The sequence below is a fragment of the Ahaetulla prasina genome, chromosome 3, assembly GCF_028640845.1.
Source record: "Ahaetulla prasina isolate Xishuangbanna chromosome 3, ASM2864084v1, whole genome shotgun sequence".
Classification (NCBI taxonomy): Eukaryota; Metazoa; Chordata; class Lepidosauria; order Squamata; family Colubridae; genus Ahaetulla; species Ahaetulla prasina.
Window position 1 is genome coordinate 169,245,784 of NC_080541.1, and position 15,890 is coordinate 169,261,673.

The 15,890-nt window shown below is 38.5% G+C and overlaps 1 protein-coding gene across 10 annotated transcripts in view; it reads left to right on the forward strand.

The window, feature by feature from the left end:
* Positions 1-15,890, forward strand: part of SLC1A7 (solute carrier family 1 member 7) — a 62,362-nt gene that overhangs the window by 22,881 nt on the left and 23,591 nt on the right. For 9 of the 10 annotated variants that reach the window (XM_058175150.1, XM_058175148.1, XM_058175147.1 and 6 more), the window contains one exon: positions 8,656-8,871. In XM_058175150.1, the coding sequence (XP_058031133.1) occupies positions 8,656-8,871 (216 nt within the window). Of the gene's footprint in view, positions 1-801; positions 1,174-8,655; positions 8,872-15,890 lie in introns of those variants that run through there. The other variant, XM_058175153.1, reaches the window with a different exon arrangement.

The window sequence follows — 15,890 nt, forward strand, 5'->3', positions numbered from 1 at the left end:
GGGACCACCCAGAAACTCTAGGTTTGCCAAGAAAAGATCAGAGCAAGAAAAAAATATGACTTGGCTCTTGAAATAATCATCTTGTAAGACAGGTCCAGAGCCAAAGCTGAATGAAATTGTGGAACTGCCCTTTTTCATGGTTGAACTCCTTTAGCTGATTTTCCCTATTGCACTACAAGTTGTTGTTTTGTTTTGCTTTTTGTTCGTTTTTTGGTCTGCTTAAAATATGGTTGAGCACAGATCTATCACAGCTCAATCCAGCCTAGCACCTAAGAAACAGTTTCATCTCCCTGTTGAGAGGTCTCTCTGATCAGGATCAGAAGCTTAGAAACCATGATTCCAGGCTCCATATTCCAATTATAGACTATCATTCCAATTTATTCATGCGCTGTTTCCCATATATTTATTCTTTGTATAGGTATTAAAGTGGCCTGCATCTGTGACTCCTTGCATTGTTGGTCAGCATTCATTTCAGCATAGCCTCCTATGTTAGTTTGACCTCCTATGAGTTTGCTTTGGAAACGAAGCAAAAATGCTCTAATTCTCATTTTGGAAAATGTAGTATCTAGAGGTTAATGGCAGCAAGAGCCAAAATGAATAGAATTGAGTCAGCCATAAACTGTTTCTTTCGTTTCCTAATTTGGTTTCTATTTTATGCTTTTTAGAGTCAAGCATCTTTTGTTTGTTGAAACAAAGGCTGGGATAAGAAAGAGATTAATTTATTTAACATCAGTACACAGTTCAATGTTGCAACATCCAGTTTTATTTATGAGACCATTGCTAAACTGATAATTACGTTGTAACACAGGAGCTGGTATTTTCTGGTTCTGCCAGCCCATAATCAGGCGACATCTAATAATGCTAACGTTGTTTTAACAAAGAATGCATCAGTTTATTTGGGAGAGGCTTTTACATAGCAAGCAATTATGAAGAGAAATTCAATGAAAATATAATCAAGAGGTGAATGAATGAAAACAAGCCTGTATGCTGTAGCAACTGCTGGTTGGTAATGCTTGACCATTACTTCTTGACAGGATTAGTGTCTTTCTAATCACTCTAATCCCCTCTGATAGGTCCATCTATAATCCATCCATTTCAAAGCAATATCCAGATGGCTCCTGGTGGGGGATGGAACAGAACAAGCTGGAGAGGCATGAGCTGAATCGGTTTATGGTCAGCTCCTTATGTTTCCCTTTTCCAGAGTTATTACATTTGAGGCTTCCACCATTCAGAAATTGAGACAATGAATTAAGCAGAAAGCTATCAGCACAGATGAATTCAGATAAACCTAAATTCCATGTACATATCAAATTTGTGAATCTTTTAGCTCGTTTCCTTGTCACTATTCATAAAGAATGGAACAGTTGAAAACAACTGAATTAAATTCTCTTAAGCATAGCTCCTCTGGAAAATGGTTTAAACTGACATTTGGAAGATATTTTCACCTGCCAAGTTCCAGAATACCTTATTTAGCCTTATGGAATAGACAGGCATATTTATTAACTTCTTGCTAGCTGATATGCTGAAAGTATTGAGCTTATCTTTATGAAATCTTCTGTGGGTTCAGCTCCACTTCCATCTTTTCAATAAATACTTGAAACAAAAGGGAAGCTATGAGGCTATAATAGCTTCTACTTGACTTCCAGAGTTTATGTAGATCATTTCTTCTTTATGCTAGTGTTATCTATGTATAATTCTAGACACTGTAAGAAGTAAATTTTGTACTGTATGTGGTAGACAAAATTGCTATCTTTCGTAATAGTTTTCATTATTTATCTTTGTTGTTCAATATAAAATACCTGTCATAAGAAGTGACAGGCCTTAACTGATCTTGGAAAAGAGTAAATACAAATTCATCAGGAAATTTCAGGATTGTAGACAAGGCTCAGTAATTGTAGACAAGTAATCAGTAATCCCAGAAGCAGCTGACCAGAGCATTTGAAACCTGATAGAACTTTACGCCATTGCATTTAGTTATTTTATTTTATTTATTTTATTATTTATTTATTTGCCACCCATCTTATCACACGCTAACTCTGGGTGGCTTACAATAATAAATACTATATCTATACATCAGAGGTTGGTTTCAGCAGGTTCTGACCAGTTCTGGAGACCAGTAGTGGAAATTTTGAGTAGTTCTGAGAACCAGTAGTAAAATTGGCCTCACCCCCATCTATTCTCTGCCTCCCAATTCCCAGCTGATCGGGAGGAAATGGGGATTTTTGCAGTAACCTTCCCCTGGAGGGGGGGGGGAATGGAGATTTTACAATATCCTTCCCCTACCACGCCCACCAAGCCACAACCACAGAACCGATAATAAACAATTTTGAAACCCATCACTGCTATACATATACATGAATTAATTCATACCAACTGCTAAAATCAATTACAGATGGGGAGGGCAGGGGCAGGATGGGGGTGAGGTGGGATCTGTTGTTAGTTAATCTAACACTTTCACTATGATGTTCCCCCATTGAGATCCCAAGCCAACTGGCAGAGCCAGGTCTTTAGACCCTTACAGAAGGTCAGGGGGATCAGGGGGGCAAGATGTTCCAAGAGGACAGGTGAATTTGTCTAATCCTTCCCTGAATTTTTCTAATCCTCTCTTAAATCTATTTACAATGAGACAGATCACCATTTCAGATGCCAGTAAATTCCATGGTTTAACTTAACAAAGAAAACAACTTACCTTCTGCAGTGGTTATAGCTACATCTGAACTGTACACTATATCTTTGGAAGTGTAAGACTATCTAATTTGCAAAGGAAGTTGAAAAACGTGGTTTATAATAGTAAACATGAAATAAATACAGGTAGAGGACTTAGCAGAAGGAAGCTGGGAGTATCGGATTTAGCACAAGAGGTTCAGTAGAGAAGGCTCTAGAATGGGTTGGAAGTAAGGGGTGTGGAATTGTGAAAAAACAGTAACAGAATTTGTTACTTTTCAATACCAAATAAAGGTTAATTTGTTTTGGAATTTTTGTGGGATTTACATCCAAAGATTACTCCGGGTAGTCTTTGATTTATGACCATAACTGAACTCAAAATTTCCATTGCTAAGCAAGACAGTTGTTAGGTGAATTTTGCCCCATTTTGCGACCTTTCTTGTCACACTTGTTAAGTGAATCACTGTAGTTCAGTGGTGGGTTGCTACCAGTTCTACCCAGATCAGCGAACCGGTAGCGGTGGCGGGAGGCTCCGCCCACCCGTGCCAGATGCTTCTGCGCATGCGAGCGCACATACAAGTGAACCGGTAGCAACGGGTTTTGCAACGCACTACTGCTGTAGTTGTTAAGTTAGTAACACGTTTGTTGATTGGATCTGGCTTCCCTATTGACTTTGCTTGTCAGACATTCAGAAAAAGTGATTACATGATCCCAGGGCAGTGAAGCTAACATAAATGCAGGACAGTTGCTAAACATCCAAATTTTGTTATGTGATCATGTGGATGTTGCAACACTCACCAATGTGAAAAATAGTCATTAAGACACTTTTTTTCAGTGCTGTTATCATTTCGACTACTAAAAGAATGGTTGTAAGTTGAGGCCTACCTGTACTTTGGAGTGGTGGAATGCTGATAACTAGTTTTCCATAATAGTCTGTAACTAGTTTCCAAAATACTCAAGTTTGCTTATCTTTTTGCTTATCTTGAATTACGTTTTACATTGAACCTTATTTTGTTCTCTGTCTATCTGTGCGTCTCTCTGTGTCTCTATCTCTCCCTCTCCCCCTCTCCACCCCTCCAACCAGTGATGAAATCCAAATTTTACTACCGGTTCTCTGGGTATGGCTTGGTGGGCGTGGTGTTACTTGGTGGGTGTGGCTTGGTGGGCGTGGCAGGGGAAGGATATTGCAAATATACCACCGTATATGTGGTACCTTGCTCAATAGTAGTACCTGTGAGAGGGATCTTGGAGTCCTAGTGGATAACCATCTAGATATGAGCCAGCAGTGTGCAGCAGCTGTTTAAAAAGCCAACACAGTTCTGGGCTGCATAAACAGAGGGATAGAATCAAGATCACGTGAAGTGCTAGTACCACTTTATAATGCCTTGGTAAGGCCACACTTGGAATATTGCATCCAGTTTTGGTCGCCACGATGTAAAAAAGATGTTGAGACTCTAGAAAGAGTGCAGAGAAGAGCAACAAAGATGATTAGGGGACTGGAGGATAAAACATATGAAGAACGGTTGCAGGAACTGGGCATGTCTAGTTTAACAAAAAGAAGGACTAGGGGAGACATGATAGCTGTGTTCCAATATCTCAGGGGCTGCCACAAAGAAGAGGGAGTCGGGCTGTTCTCCAAAGCACCTGAGGGTAGAACAAGAAGCAATGGGTGGAAACTGATCAAAGAAAGAAGCAACTTAGAACTAAGGAGAAATTTCCTGACAGTTAGAACAATTAATAAGTGGAACGACTTGCCTTCAGAAGTTGTGAATGCTCCAACACTGGAAATTTTTAAGAAAATGTTGGATAACCATCTGACTGAGATGGTGTAGGGTTTCCTGCCTGGGCAGGGGGTTGGACTAGAAGGCCTCCAAGGTCCCTTCCAACTCTGATGTTATGTTATGTTAAAATCTCCATTTCCACTCCACTCCAGGAGAAGGATACTGCAAAATCTCTATTCCCACCCCACTCTGAGGCCAGCCAGAGGTGATATTTGCCGGTTCTCCAAACTACTCAAAATTTCCGCTACCAGTTCTCTGAATTGCTCAAAATTTTCACTACCGGTTCTCCAGAACCTGTCAGAACCTGCTGGATTTCACCCCTGCCTCTAACCCTGTAAACTGGAATGTTAGATTATAACATAGATAGGAGAAGCAGATGTATGTCTTCGGCAATTGAAATGGTTTAAACTGCTTTTTAGAAGAATTATGATTAATTTATCTGTTTTTAAGAATATTCAATCTTTCTAACTCAACTTACTTTTAAAAGAAGCTTTTTGGTTTCTTTCTTTTGCCTGTTTTGTTTAAACAGTAAATCTGCTACTTTTAATGCATTACAATAAGCAAAAAACCATGTTTGCTTTTAATAACCATTTGAGCATTGCCTTCTCCTAGGGATCAACTATTATTTTCTCATTACTTGAAAGACTACTTTAGTATTCTCAGCATCTGGGAAGTTATATTGTAACTGTACTCATGAATAATTTTCTAGTATCTGATATTAATAAAGATTCTAGAAAAGAGGGCATATGCTAATATACAGTGAAACTAAATACAATAAAATCTCATATTTTTTTTTACATTGATTTATAAGCAAAATCTGGAATATTGAAATTGAATATTGAATATTGAACAAATATACATATAAAATTATTAATTTTCAGGACATGAGCTTTTCATTATATTATGCTGGAGGATAAACTCCACTTCAATATTCATTTCATTTCATTTCATTTATTAGATTTTTATACCGCCCTTCTCCTGAAGGACTCAGGGCGGTTCACAGCCAAATAAAACAGTAAAAAGTGCACAATAAAACAATAATTAAAAAACTTATTAAACATAAGGCCAAATTAAAATCCATTTAAAACCATAAAACCCCATAAAATTTAAATCCAAATATTAAAAACTACTAAAAATTTCTATGCCAGTCCTGCGCGAATAAATAGGTATGTCTTCAACTCGTGGCGGAAGGTCCGAAGGTCAGGCAGTTGACGGAGTCCTGGGAGAAGTTCATTCCAGAGGGTGGGAGCTCCCACGGAGAAGGCCCTTCCCCTGGGGGCCGCCAGCCGACATTGCTTGGCGGACGGCACCCTGAGGAGTCCCTCTCTGTGAGAGCGCACGGGTCGGTGGGAGGCAATCGGTAGCAGTAGGCGGTCCCATAAGTAATCCGGCCCTAAGCCATGGAGCGCTTTAAAGGTAGTAACCAACACCTTGAAGTGCACCCGAAAGACCACAGGTAGCCAGTGCAGCCTGCACAGGAGTGGTGTTACATGGGAGCCACGAGCGGCTCCCTCTATCACCCGCGCAGCTGCATTCTGAACCAACTGGAGCCTCCGGGTGCTCTTCAAGGGGAGCCCCATGTAAAGAGCCTTGCAGTAATCCAAGCGAGAGGTAACAAGAGCATGAGTGACCGTGCATAGGGCATCCCGGTCAAGGAAGGGGCGCAACTGGCGAATCAGGCGGACCTGATAAAAAGCTCTCCTGGAGACGGTTGTCAAGTGATCTTCAAAAGACAACCGCCCATCCAGGAGAACGCCCAAGTTGCGCACCCTCTCCATCGGGGCCAATAATTCGCCCCCAACAGTCAGCCGCGGCTGCAGCTGACTGTACCGGGGTGCCGGCATCCACAGCCACTCCGTCTTGGAGGGATTGAGCTTGAGCCTGTTTCTCCCCATCCAGACCCGCACGGCTTCCAGACACCGGGACAGTACTTCGAATATGACTTAAGTGATAGTTGCTACATTATAAAAAAGGAACCATTAATAATTGATAGTTTGACTATTGTTAATAAGGTGTGTTGAAAGCTTTGCCAATCCTGGTTTCAGCTCAGATAAGCTGCAATTTATACTGATAAAAAACAATTGGGTTGTCTATTGATAGCTAGATGCCTCACTGGAAAACTATACTTGGAGACATCCAGTGGTGGGTTTCTATTGGTTTGCCCCAGTTTGGCCGAACCAGTGGTGGTGGCAGTGGGAGGCTGTGCCCACCTGCCCAGACATTGTCACCAATGCTTTGCGCATGCTGAAAAGGTTCTGCACATGCACAGAAGCACCCCGCGCGCTCACAGTTCCAAACCGGTAGTGAAGATAAGTATAACCCACTACTGGAGACATCTAAGAGTTTTGCCATTTCTATAGGAAGATAAACAGCCTAGCTCAATGGTCCCCAACCTTTTAGACACCAGGGACCAGTTCTGTGGAGAGAAGTTTTTCTGCAGACCAGAGGGGCCATGGTTTTCTGTGCTTCCTGCATCCCATTTGCTTATCTGCATGGCCCAGTTTCTGGCATGCTGAGGCCTGGTGCCAGTCCATGGACTGGGGGTTGTGGATTTCTGGCCTAGATCTTTTCTCTACTTAACAGAAGACCCTGTTTTATTCTGTCTAAGGATTTCACCTGGTACAACCATGGCTCTAAATCAGCCTATTTTAGATTCCGTAAATTTGAAATCCAACAATTATTTTATAAAAATCCAGCATCCCAATCATTTTAATCTCAGTTTGTATGTATTGTAAAACTGCATTGTCGTATTGGACTGATGTGGATTTTTGTGACTTTCCAAATCTGAAAAAAATTATAGCTATGCAAAAAAAAATATAATAATTCATACATAAAGTGAATAGTGCTTTAGCAATTTATAAACAATTGGTCATTCATCTAATGTTACAGTGTCATTCTCTTTCATATGTGACTGTTTCGTGATACCTCCATTTTTCTGCAAAGATCAAGCAGATGAAATAGGTATAAAGTACTTTTTCATTTGGTAGCAGGATCAGGTCTTAGAGGCACTTAATAGTTGCAAAAGCTATTTTTTCTTAGATGTGCTGTTATCTGTATTATACATGGAGAATATATATATATGTTGTTGGGCCTCACACATATCAGCCCATTCTGTATATTTATCTAATAATGAAAAAGAAAAACGAAGAAAATGTTGGTTATGGGATTGGGAGAGATAAAGACATTTGTATACTTACTGTAAATAATAATTATGTACCAGAATAAATGGTTTACACAATTAAATTGCTTCAAGTTATTTATGGTTTGCCATTTATATGCATGTTTTGATTGCTTGCATGACTTTTGATTTCAATTAATTTCTGGAATATGATGCTGCCTGTTGGAACTAAAGATCATTAAAGTTTAGTGACTTCTTTCTGATATCATGTTATAGCTCGATTCATTAAGAATGCAGCTTTCACTGAGGCTAAAAAAGATATGTGATTTTCTCTATTTTAAAACAAATTAGAGTACATTCTTGCTCAATGTGTCAAACTTTAGAGATGAATTTTTTTTAATTTGAATTTATATCCCGCCCTTTTCTAAAGACTCAGGGCGGCTTACACAGTGTTAAGCAATAGTCTTCATCCATTTGTATATTATATATAAAGTCAACTTTTAATTAATGTGATTCCTCTATTTTAATTTAGCCTAAGTCTTGAAACTTGAATACAAAGTATGAATTAACCCCATATGGTACATTGTGAATGTAGAACCAGTGGTGGGTTTCACATTTTTTTACTACCGGTTCTGTGGGTGTGGCTTGGTGGGCGTGGCATGGCTTGGGGAGTGTGGCTTGATGGCATGGCAGGGGAAGGATACTGTAAAATCTCCATTCCCTCCCAATCAGCTGGTACTCGGGAGGCAGAGAATAGATGGGGATGGGGCCAATCAGAATTTTTACTACCAGTTCTCCAAACTACTCAAAATTTCTGCTACGGGTTCTCCAGAACTGGTCAGAACCTGTTGAAACCCATCTCTGTGTTGAACCTTCCATTTAGGTTTCAAATAAAGGTTTCTGCTAACTCTTTCCTGGTCAGCTCCTTCCGATAGTCTCCTGCAAAAGAAGGAGCAAATCATCTTTGCTCAAAGAAATTTGTTGTCCTTTCCATGAATATAGTAATAGACCTAACTGAATAAGAAGGAAAAAAAGGAAGGAGGAGAAAAATAATAATAATAATAATATATACTTTGTGTTTTCTTTCAACAGCCTGATGTCAGGACTAGCAGCTCTGGATGCTAAAACATCTAGTCGATTAGGCATCATTACAGTCACTTACTATCTGTGGACTACATTTGTGGCTGTGATTGTGGGAATCATTATGGTCTCTATTATCCATCCTGGTGGGGCAGCCCAGAAGGAAGACACTGAAGAAGGTGCGAAGCCAATTATGAGTTCTGCAGATGCACTGCTGGATCTAATTCGGTAACAACATTCTCAATGCTTTTATGAAGGTTCAGATTTTACATATTCAGTAATACTATGTTGAATGATCACATTTAAAAATTTATGTTTTAAAATCTATGAATGCTAAAGGTCAATGATGAATTCATTTAAAAGAACCTGGAACTTAAGTGGAACTACCTTCTACTCCCTAAACTGAAAAATATTTTGGCACGTATGAATGTATCCTTTCTTGCTTCAGGACCACCATTTTCCCTAATAGCTAAAAGTAAGTAAAGGGAAACCTAAAGAGAATAATAAATGTTAGGCCTGAATTCTAATGCAATGTATGTATACACTCAGAAGAAAATTACACGTATTACCTAAATTGTAATCTGGGCAACCAGATGGTCATAGCTGGTAGCAGGAGAAAAATACGGCATCCATTAAAAACCTGATAATGATAGAGTTATACCTGAACTTCTATAAAAAATAACTGTGCTTCATCTTGTTGGCACATTCATGGTGGAGAAATTTATTACAGAACTGATCTGAAATTCCAACATAGTGTAAACATCAAGGTGCCTGAGTACATCTTCTTTCAAACCTTTAGTCTCCCTTCCTCAATGTCAACTAATTCTGAAAAAGGCAAGTTCTTCCTCCTTGCTGCATATCCTACCACTTGTGGGTGTCTTTTCCTTTATCATCCTTTTGTTCTGTTCCTCTCAGTAAACCCCCTTTTAGATTTGGAAAATCTTTTTTTTATAAAAGTTTTTTATTTTTTAACAAACACACACACACACACAAACAAACAATGCATTTTTTTCTGAACAGAGTATTGGCCGAGTCATACATTTGTACAGCTTTTAGTTATCTCCCAACACAATTTATATATTTGACTTTTTGCCATAATATTCTTTCTCTCTAATTTTTATTTTCTTTTCCTTATTTCTCTTATGTATAATCTTACAATTCGCCCTAATCTCTAATCATTAATCAATTTTTCTCTCTTCCCCCCCCTCTCATTACTTCCTCCAAGTTAAAACCCTTTGGTTTCAAATTGATCATTTTTCTAATATTTAACGCTAACTCTAAATCATCCTATTCAAATATTTTCCCATTACTCTCTTTTCACAACATACCGGTAATATAGTTTCCAGCATTTTCTAGATTTGGAAATTCTTTAAAGAAGTAATATAAATGGGAGGCTTGAGGGATAATATAGTGCTTGATTAAGATAGGAAGAAAGACTTAATATTTATTAAATAACTGAACATATGGGGTTGAATGCAGATTTATGATATGATAAACAATTGAAAAGCTGTGCGTGTTAATCTGTAGAAGAGAAATGTTAAAAGGAAAGAAGGGCAAGAGTTGTCTATCTGGCATGCTGAGTCTTTCTATTAGTACCAAAGGCAAACATACAAGCAGTAGATTGAAACTGACTTTTCCTAAAAATTAGCAGAAACTTCCTAATAGCAAAAACTGCTGAGCAGTGGGAAATATTGTGTCATGAGGAATTGGGCTCTTTTTTGACATCCTGCATCACATATCCTTTACTGCACAGGGAATAGGACTGGATAATCTTTGAGAATACTTCCATTTTTTAAAGAATAGGGGGGAAAAAATCTCTGAAATTCTCCATCATTTTTAGGAAATTAAGAAAATTTACAATTTGAGTGGAAGGAGAAACCATGAACCGTGGCAAGAACAGTGGCCTACATTTAAATAAGAATATAGAAATGACCTAACATCATATTAAAATGCATTGTTCTAGTCATAGTTCATTCTGTACTAATGCCCTCCTTCACTTGATTGTTGTAATTTGCTGCAGTCATAACTATATGTCCTTCCTACATGGATCTGTGGCTATGCTTCACTCTGAATGAAAAATATGGGTGCCATGCTTTAAATCTGACAATCAAAACCTGTCCTGAAAAGCACATAAATCTTTCTGGCATCATCTTTTACATTTAAAAAAAAATTACCTGAGCCCATTGGAAACTGAAGTATGCATCAAAAGCAAACAAAATGGTTTATTAAACACAGAGATAATTAACAAATGTTGGCTTTCATAGCTCCAAATTTCTCTATTATGATACCCTAGGGCAGGGGTGTTAAACATGCGGCCCACGGGCTGGATGCGTCACACGCTGGCCACGTCCACTTCCAGTTTAGCGAAGGGGGGAAAAGTCACGATACATCACTTGATGACAACATGAAGACGCGAGTTTGACACCCCTGCCTTAGGGTATACATTTTGTACACCTACTCACAGAAAACTAATTCTTTTTCTCATGGCAGGTTATAATTTTTCATATATGCTTATATATGAAGCATAAAGTGAGTATCTTAAAAGACAGGCATGGCACACTGCAGGCTGCCTTTTGTATGCTGAGCTCATCATTGGCTCTTATTTAGTATAAAGAAATCAATTTTATTTTCATCTCTAATCTAACAATATTATTTTAAGTAATGGAATCACATTAAAATAAGTGCACATTAAGATGATTGCATTTGTGAATATTCCCCCCCAAATTCTTCCTGGTAGTTCGGATTATTTGTATATCTAATTCCATATACTGACTGGCCTCTAGTCTCAGATGGAGGCATTTCCTATCACCTGCTATTTGATCTTTTAAATTGAAGGAGCTAGAAACTGAAGCTGAGACTTTGTCCATAGAAAACTTCTGCTATTCTTTTTTTTTTTTTTTTCAACAAACAAAAAAGAAAATACATTATTACACCCTTGTGCTATACATAAAAGGAAGATTTGGGTCTTCGGATATATCCTCATGATTGCCAAAATCCACGTTCTCGAGGTACAGGTACTGAAGCGTCCAATTTTCCAAGCGCATAGTCCACAAATGGTTTCCAAATCTTCCAGAAAATATCTTCTTTATACACACCACTTCTAATTTTAATATCACATGTCAGTTTATCATTTAAGGCTAATTTCCACATTTCAGAATTCCACTCTTCTATTCTAAAAATCACATCTAATTTCCAATATCTAGCTATTATAATTCTACCTATTATAATCATAATTCTGCTATTCAATTATGATCTTTTCACCAGTATTTGATTCTCCCCTCATATAAAATTACGTGGTGAAAACTGCTTAATTAGTTCTCTGTGTCCTTTTATTTTTGGCTTCTCTCTCTCTCTTATAGACTATGAATAAATTATAAACTGAACATAAATGTATTTCTATCGTCAGAAGAAACTTTGGTTTCTCAGTGTTGATAGTGAAAATGTTTGTCATGCTTGTTGGAAAAATCAAACTTAAAGCTGTTTATAGCAGGAAGCAGAGCTAAGTGGAAATATAAATGAAGCCATTAGAATTAAGGAGTGAATTAGTATTTTTTATGGTCCTGAGCAATTTGCATAGTATGCATGCAGCTGACATGTTTATTAACCGTATGGCTTGAATGTACTCTCCTTCCCATGTTAATTAGTGGTAAAGTGGTAATTAAACATAGATGCCAGGCATGGACATGTCTACATATCTTCACTGACAGCCAAACATAGTTATACATTGCAAAAGAAGCCCATGATCTCCCTGGCTAATGTTTCAGAGAGGTTTAATTAAATTGTAGAATTTTTTCAGACTGGAAACAGAAAACCTAAGAACAATAGTATGCAGCCTTATTACAAAACATGCTAATCTTGAATTGCATTCTGTGATAAGAATGGCAAGCTGAGGATTTGAAAGGAAATGGATGGGCTTACCATATACCTAGGACACTTCTGTAGGTGGGCAATGCTTCACAAATCCTATTGAGAGATCTTGAATGGGTTCCATTGTCCTAATCTCAATACAGGGACAAGCCTCAGGCATGTTTTCCTTATCTTCTTCCAAAGTGGTGTTTTCCAACTCACACTACCATATTTGCTATTCTTTAATTCATTCTAAGCAACTTCTGTAAATCTATTGGTTGCTGTATGGAGCTGCCAGCCTCTCGCATCCTTTTTTGTTACTGTTTGCTGTCCTCCAAACACCTTTGGGCAATATCTATACCCAAGAAGAGGAACATGCCTACATGAGGCCTGATTTCTATATGCTTGGTAAGCCAGACACACTCCTTCTGCAACTAGACTTTCTTTGTTTTTTGCTTGAAGATATTTCGCTTCTCATCCGAGAAGATTCTTAAATTCTGACTGAATGGTGGAGAATGGAAGGAGTTATATTCCTTGCAATCATCTGGTAGTTAACACTCTCTGTGAGAGTCATTGAGGCCACTTGAAGATTTATGTGTGCCCTCAGGGTCATTTGAATAGTGCAAAATGAATGTGGAACCTTCTTGGAATTCCTGAAAGGACTGTGTTGTAAACAGTGGACTGGTGGACTGATGAAACTTTGGGCCTTTTATTTATTTTATTTGTAAAATTTATTGGCCACCTACTTACTTTGAGGTAACTCTGTTTTTTCCCGACCGCCATCACTCTGCTAAACAAATAATTCCCTCAACACTGTCAAACTAGTTACTAAGTCTGCCCTACTATTAATCTTCTCATCGTTCCCATCATCTATCTCCTTCCACGTATGACTGTAACTTTGTTGCTTGTATCCTTAGGATTTATATTGATATTGATTGTTTCCTGATTGCTTATTTGTACCCTATGACTATCATTAAGTGTTGTACCTTATGATTCTTGATGAACGTGTCTTTTCTTTTATATACACTGAGAGCATATGCACCAAGACAAATTCCTTGTGCGTACAATCACACTTGGCCAATAAAAAATTCTATTCTATTTAAAAAACAAAAACAAAAGAGATCCAGATTGCTTTCCCCAGAGTGGTGGGATAGTAAAGAATCACGGAAACTGACCAGATAGTGAGAAGCATGTAACTACTGTTTAGATAGACTAATTGGTTAGCATTGTTATCAAAGCTAAAAATGAAATCTTAACAGACATGTCTTAAACCAGCTTTATTCCCAGTAATTTCTGCTCAGGAGACAAGCAGCTTAAGGCCGCTGCACAAAAAAGCTTGAAGGCAAGCAAGAGGAAATACATCAGCTCAGCAAATGGAAAAGAAAGAAAATCATGGCATCTCTTTGAAACATGATGGGACCTTGCTGGCAATAAAAGATTCTTTCCAGCTGCCATTGTTGTGACCCAGGCCCAAGTAGGTAGTAATAAACTTAGTCTGTGGAAAAACAAACAAACTTAATTCGAACAGCTGGGAATTGCTTCATTCCCAGCATCGTTCAACTCAAAGTAAAACAAATGCCTCCCAACACAAATTCCTCAGTTATCTCGCAAACCTTGGTCCTATTAGGCAAACTGCCAAAGCCCTTCCTGGCAAATGTCCAGAAGCCACAAAAACAAAGACATAGACGAAGCAGAAGACGCAGCTACAATGTTGTTTTCCGGCAAAGCTCAAACGCCGGTGCTGATCTGTTTTAAGCCTTATGGGAGGGGCCAATCATCTCTTGCCCCTACTCCCGAGTTGTCCTCTCTGCTTGAGCTGCTCTTGCCTTCTGGCAGCTCTTCTCATATGTGCATTAGGAACAGGCTCCTCCTCTGCCTCACTACTATCAGTCTCTGGAGGCTCTGGAGTCCGCACCTCATTTCCCAATGGCCCTAGCCTCACCTCAGCCTCATTGCTGTCTGACTCCGTTGCCAGCTCCGTAGGCTACTGATGGACCAGAACAGCCTAGACAAGCTACGGCAGAACTAAGATCAGCAGTATTCAGTTAATAGCTTTACAGAATTAAATACTGGTATTGTCTTAGCAGCTTATTTGTTCCATTTGGTTAAGAGAGAATATGAAAGAGATGAAGAAATATAAGGGCATCACTATGAGAGGGATGTTTAAGAGCAGCATATCTTTCAGAAGAATCTGAATGTACAGGCATGGATCTTTGTGCTGCCCAAATACTCCTGTTCCCCCCTCCAAGGGATCACTGTAATCTTTGTGATCAGCGTCTCCATTTGAAAATAATTATAAATAATCATCTAAAATGATTTACCATGGAAAACCAGCCTATTTAAAATATATTGGAAGAGTCCCAGTCATTTCTGTTAAAAGGTTGTTGTTCAGTCATTAAATCTTTGCCATCCCACAGACCACAGCACGCTAGGCTCCCCTGTCCTCTACTGTCTCCCAGATTTTTCCCAAATTCATGTTCATTATATTGATGACACTAATTAACCATCTCATCCTCTGCCATCCCCTTCTCCTTTAGCCTTCAATCTTTCCAGCACCAAGGTCTTTTCCAATGGGTCCTCTCCTCTCATTTGGCAACCAAAGTATTTCAGCTTCAGCTTCGGTATCTGTCCTTCCAAAGAACAGTCAGGGTTGGTTTCCTTTAGTAGCTATTAAAAGGAACAGTCCTAATTCCTGCAAGAGAAAGAATAATGAAAACAACAACATGCTAGAATCTTTAAAACTTTTTTGACATTAAATCACTAATGACCATCTGACAGATGTTTCTTCTTCCATATAATTCTAATTGCATGCCAGTGCAGCTAGAAGTGAGGCACAAATTCAAAGGTTGCTAAGACACACATACCTAGTTCCTCTTCAATCTGAAGGCAACCCCCCCAACAGTTGCTCCAGATTAATTATCCATCATAAACTGCTAATCTATCATTTAATCAGCAAAGTAATCCTTTGCATGTCTGTAGCACCTTTCATCCAAATCACATCACAAACAGAATTAATGAAATTCCTAATGTACATGGATACAATCTATGGCACCAGATGATTTGATTGTATGAAAGAGTCAGGATCCGTTGGAACATTAAAAGGCAGTTGAAAGAGAATAATTTTAGATCTCTTGGGGAAATTGTAGATATGTGTCCTAAGCATGGGGTGTGTTTTTAGGCAATACAGTAATATGGAGAAAACTAAAACCCTTTCATAAAAATGAAAAATTTACTGAAATATAATCACATTTCCATCACTCAACGTTTTTCTGGTAAAATGTCTTTCTCATTACATGCTGATTCAGAATTTAATTTTTAATTGAAAGTGTGGGGAAAATGCATGGCCAGATTTGTACGTGATGTGAATTGTTTGGATTTCTTTGATGTTAGGTACAATCTGT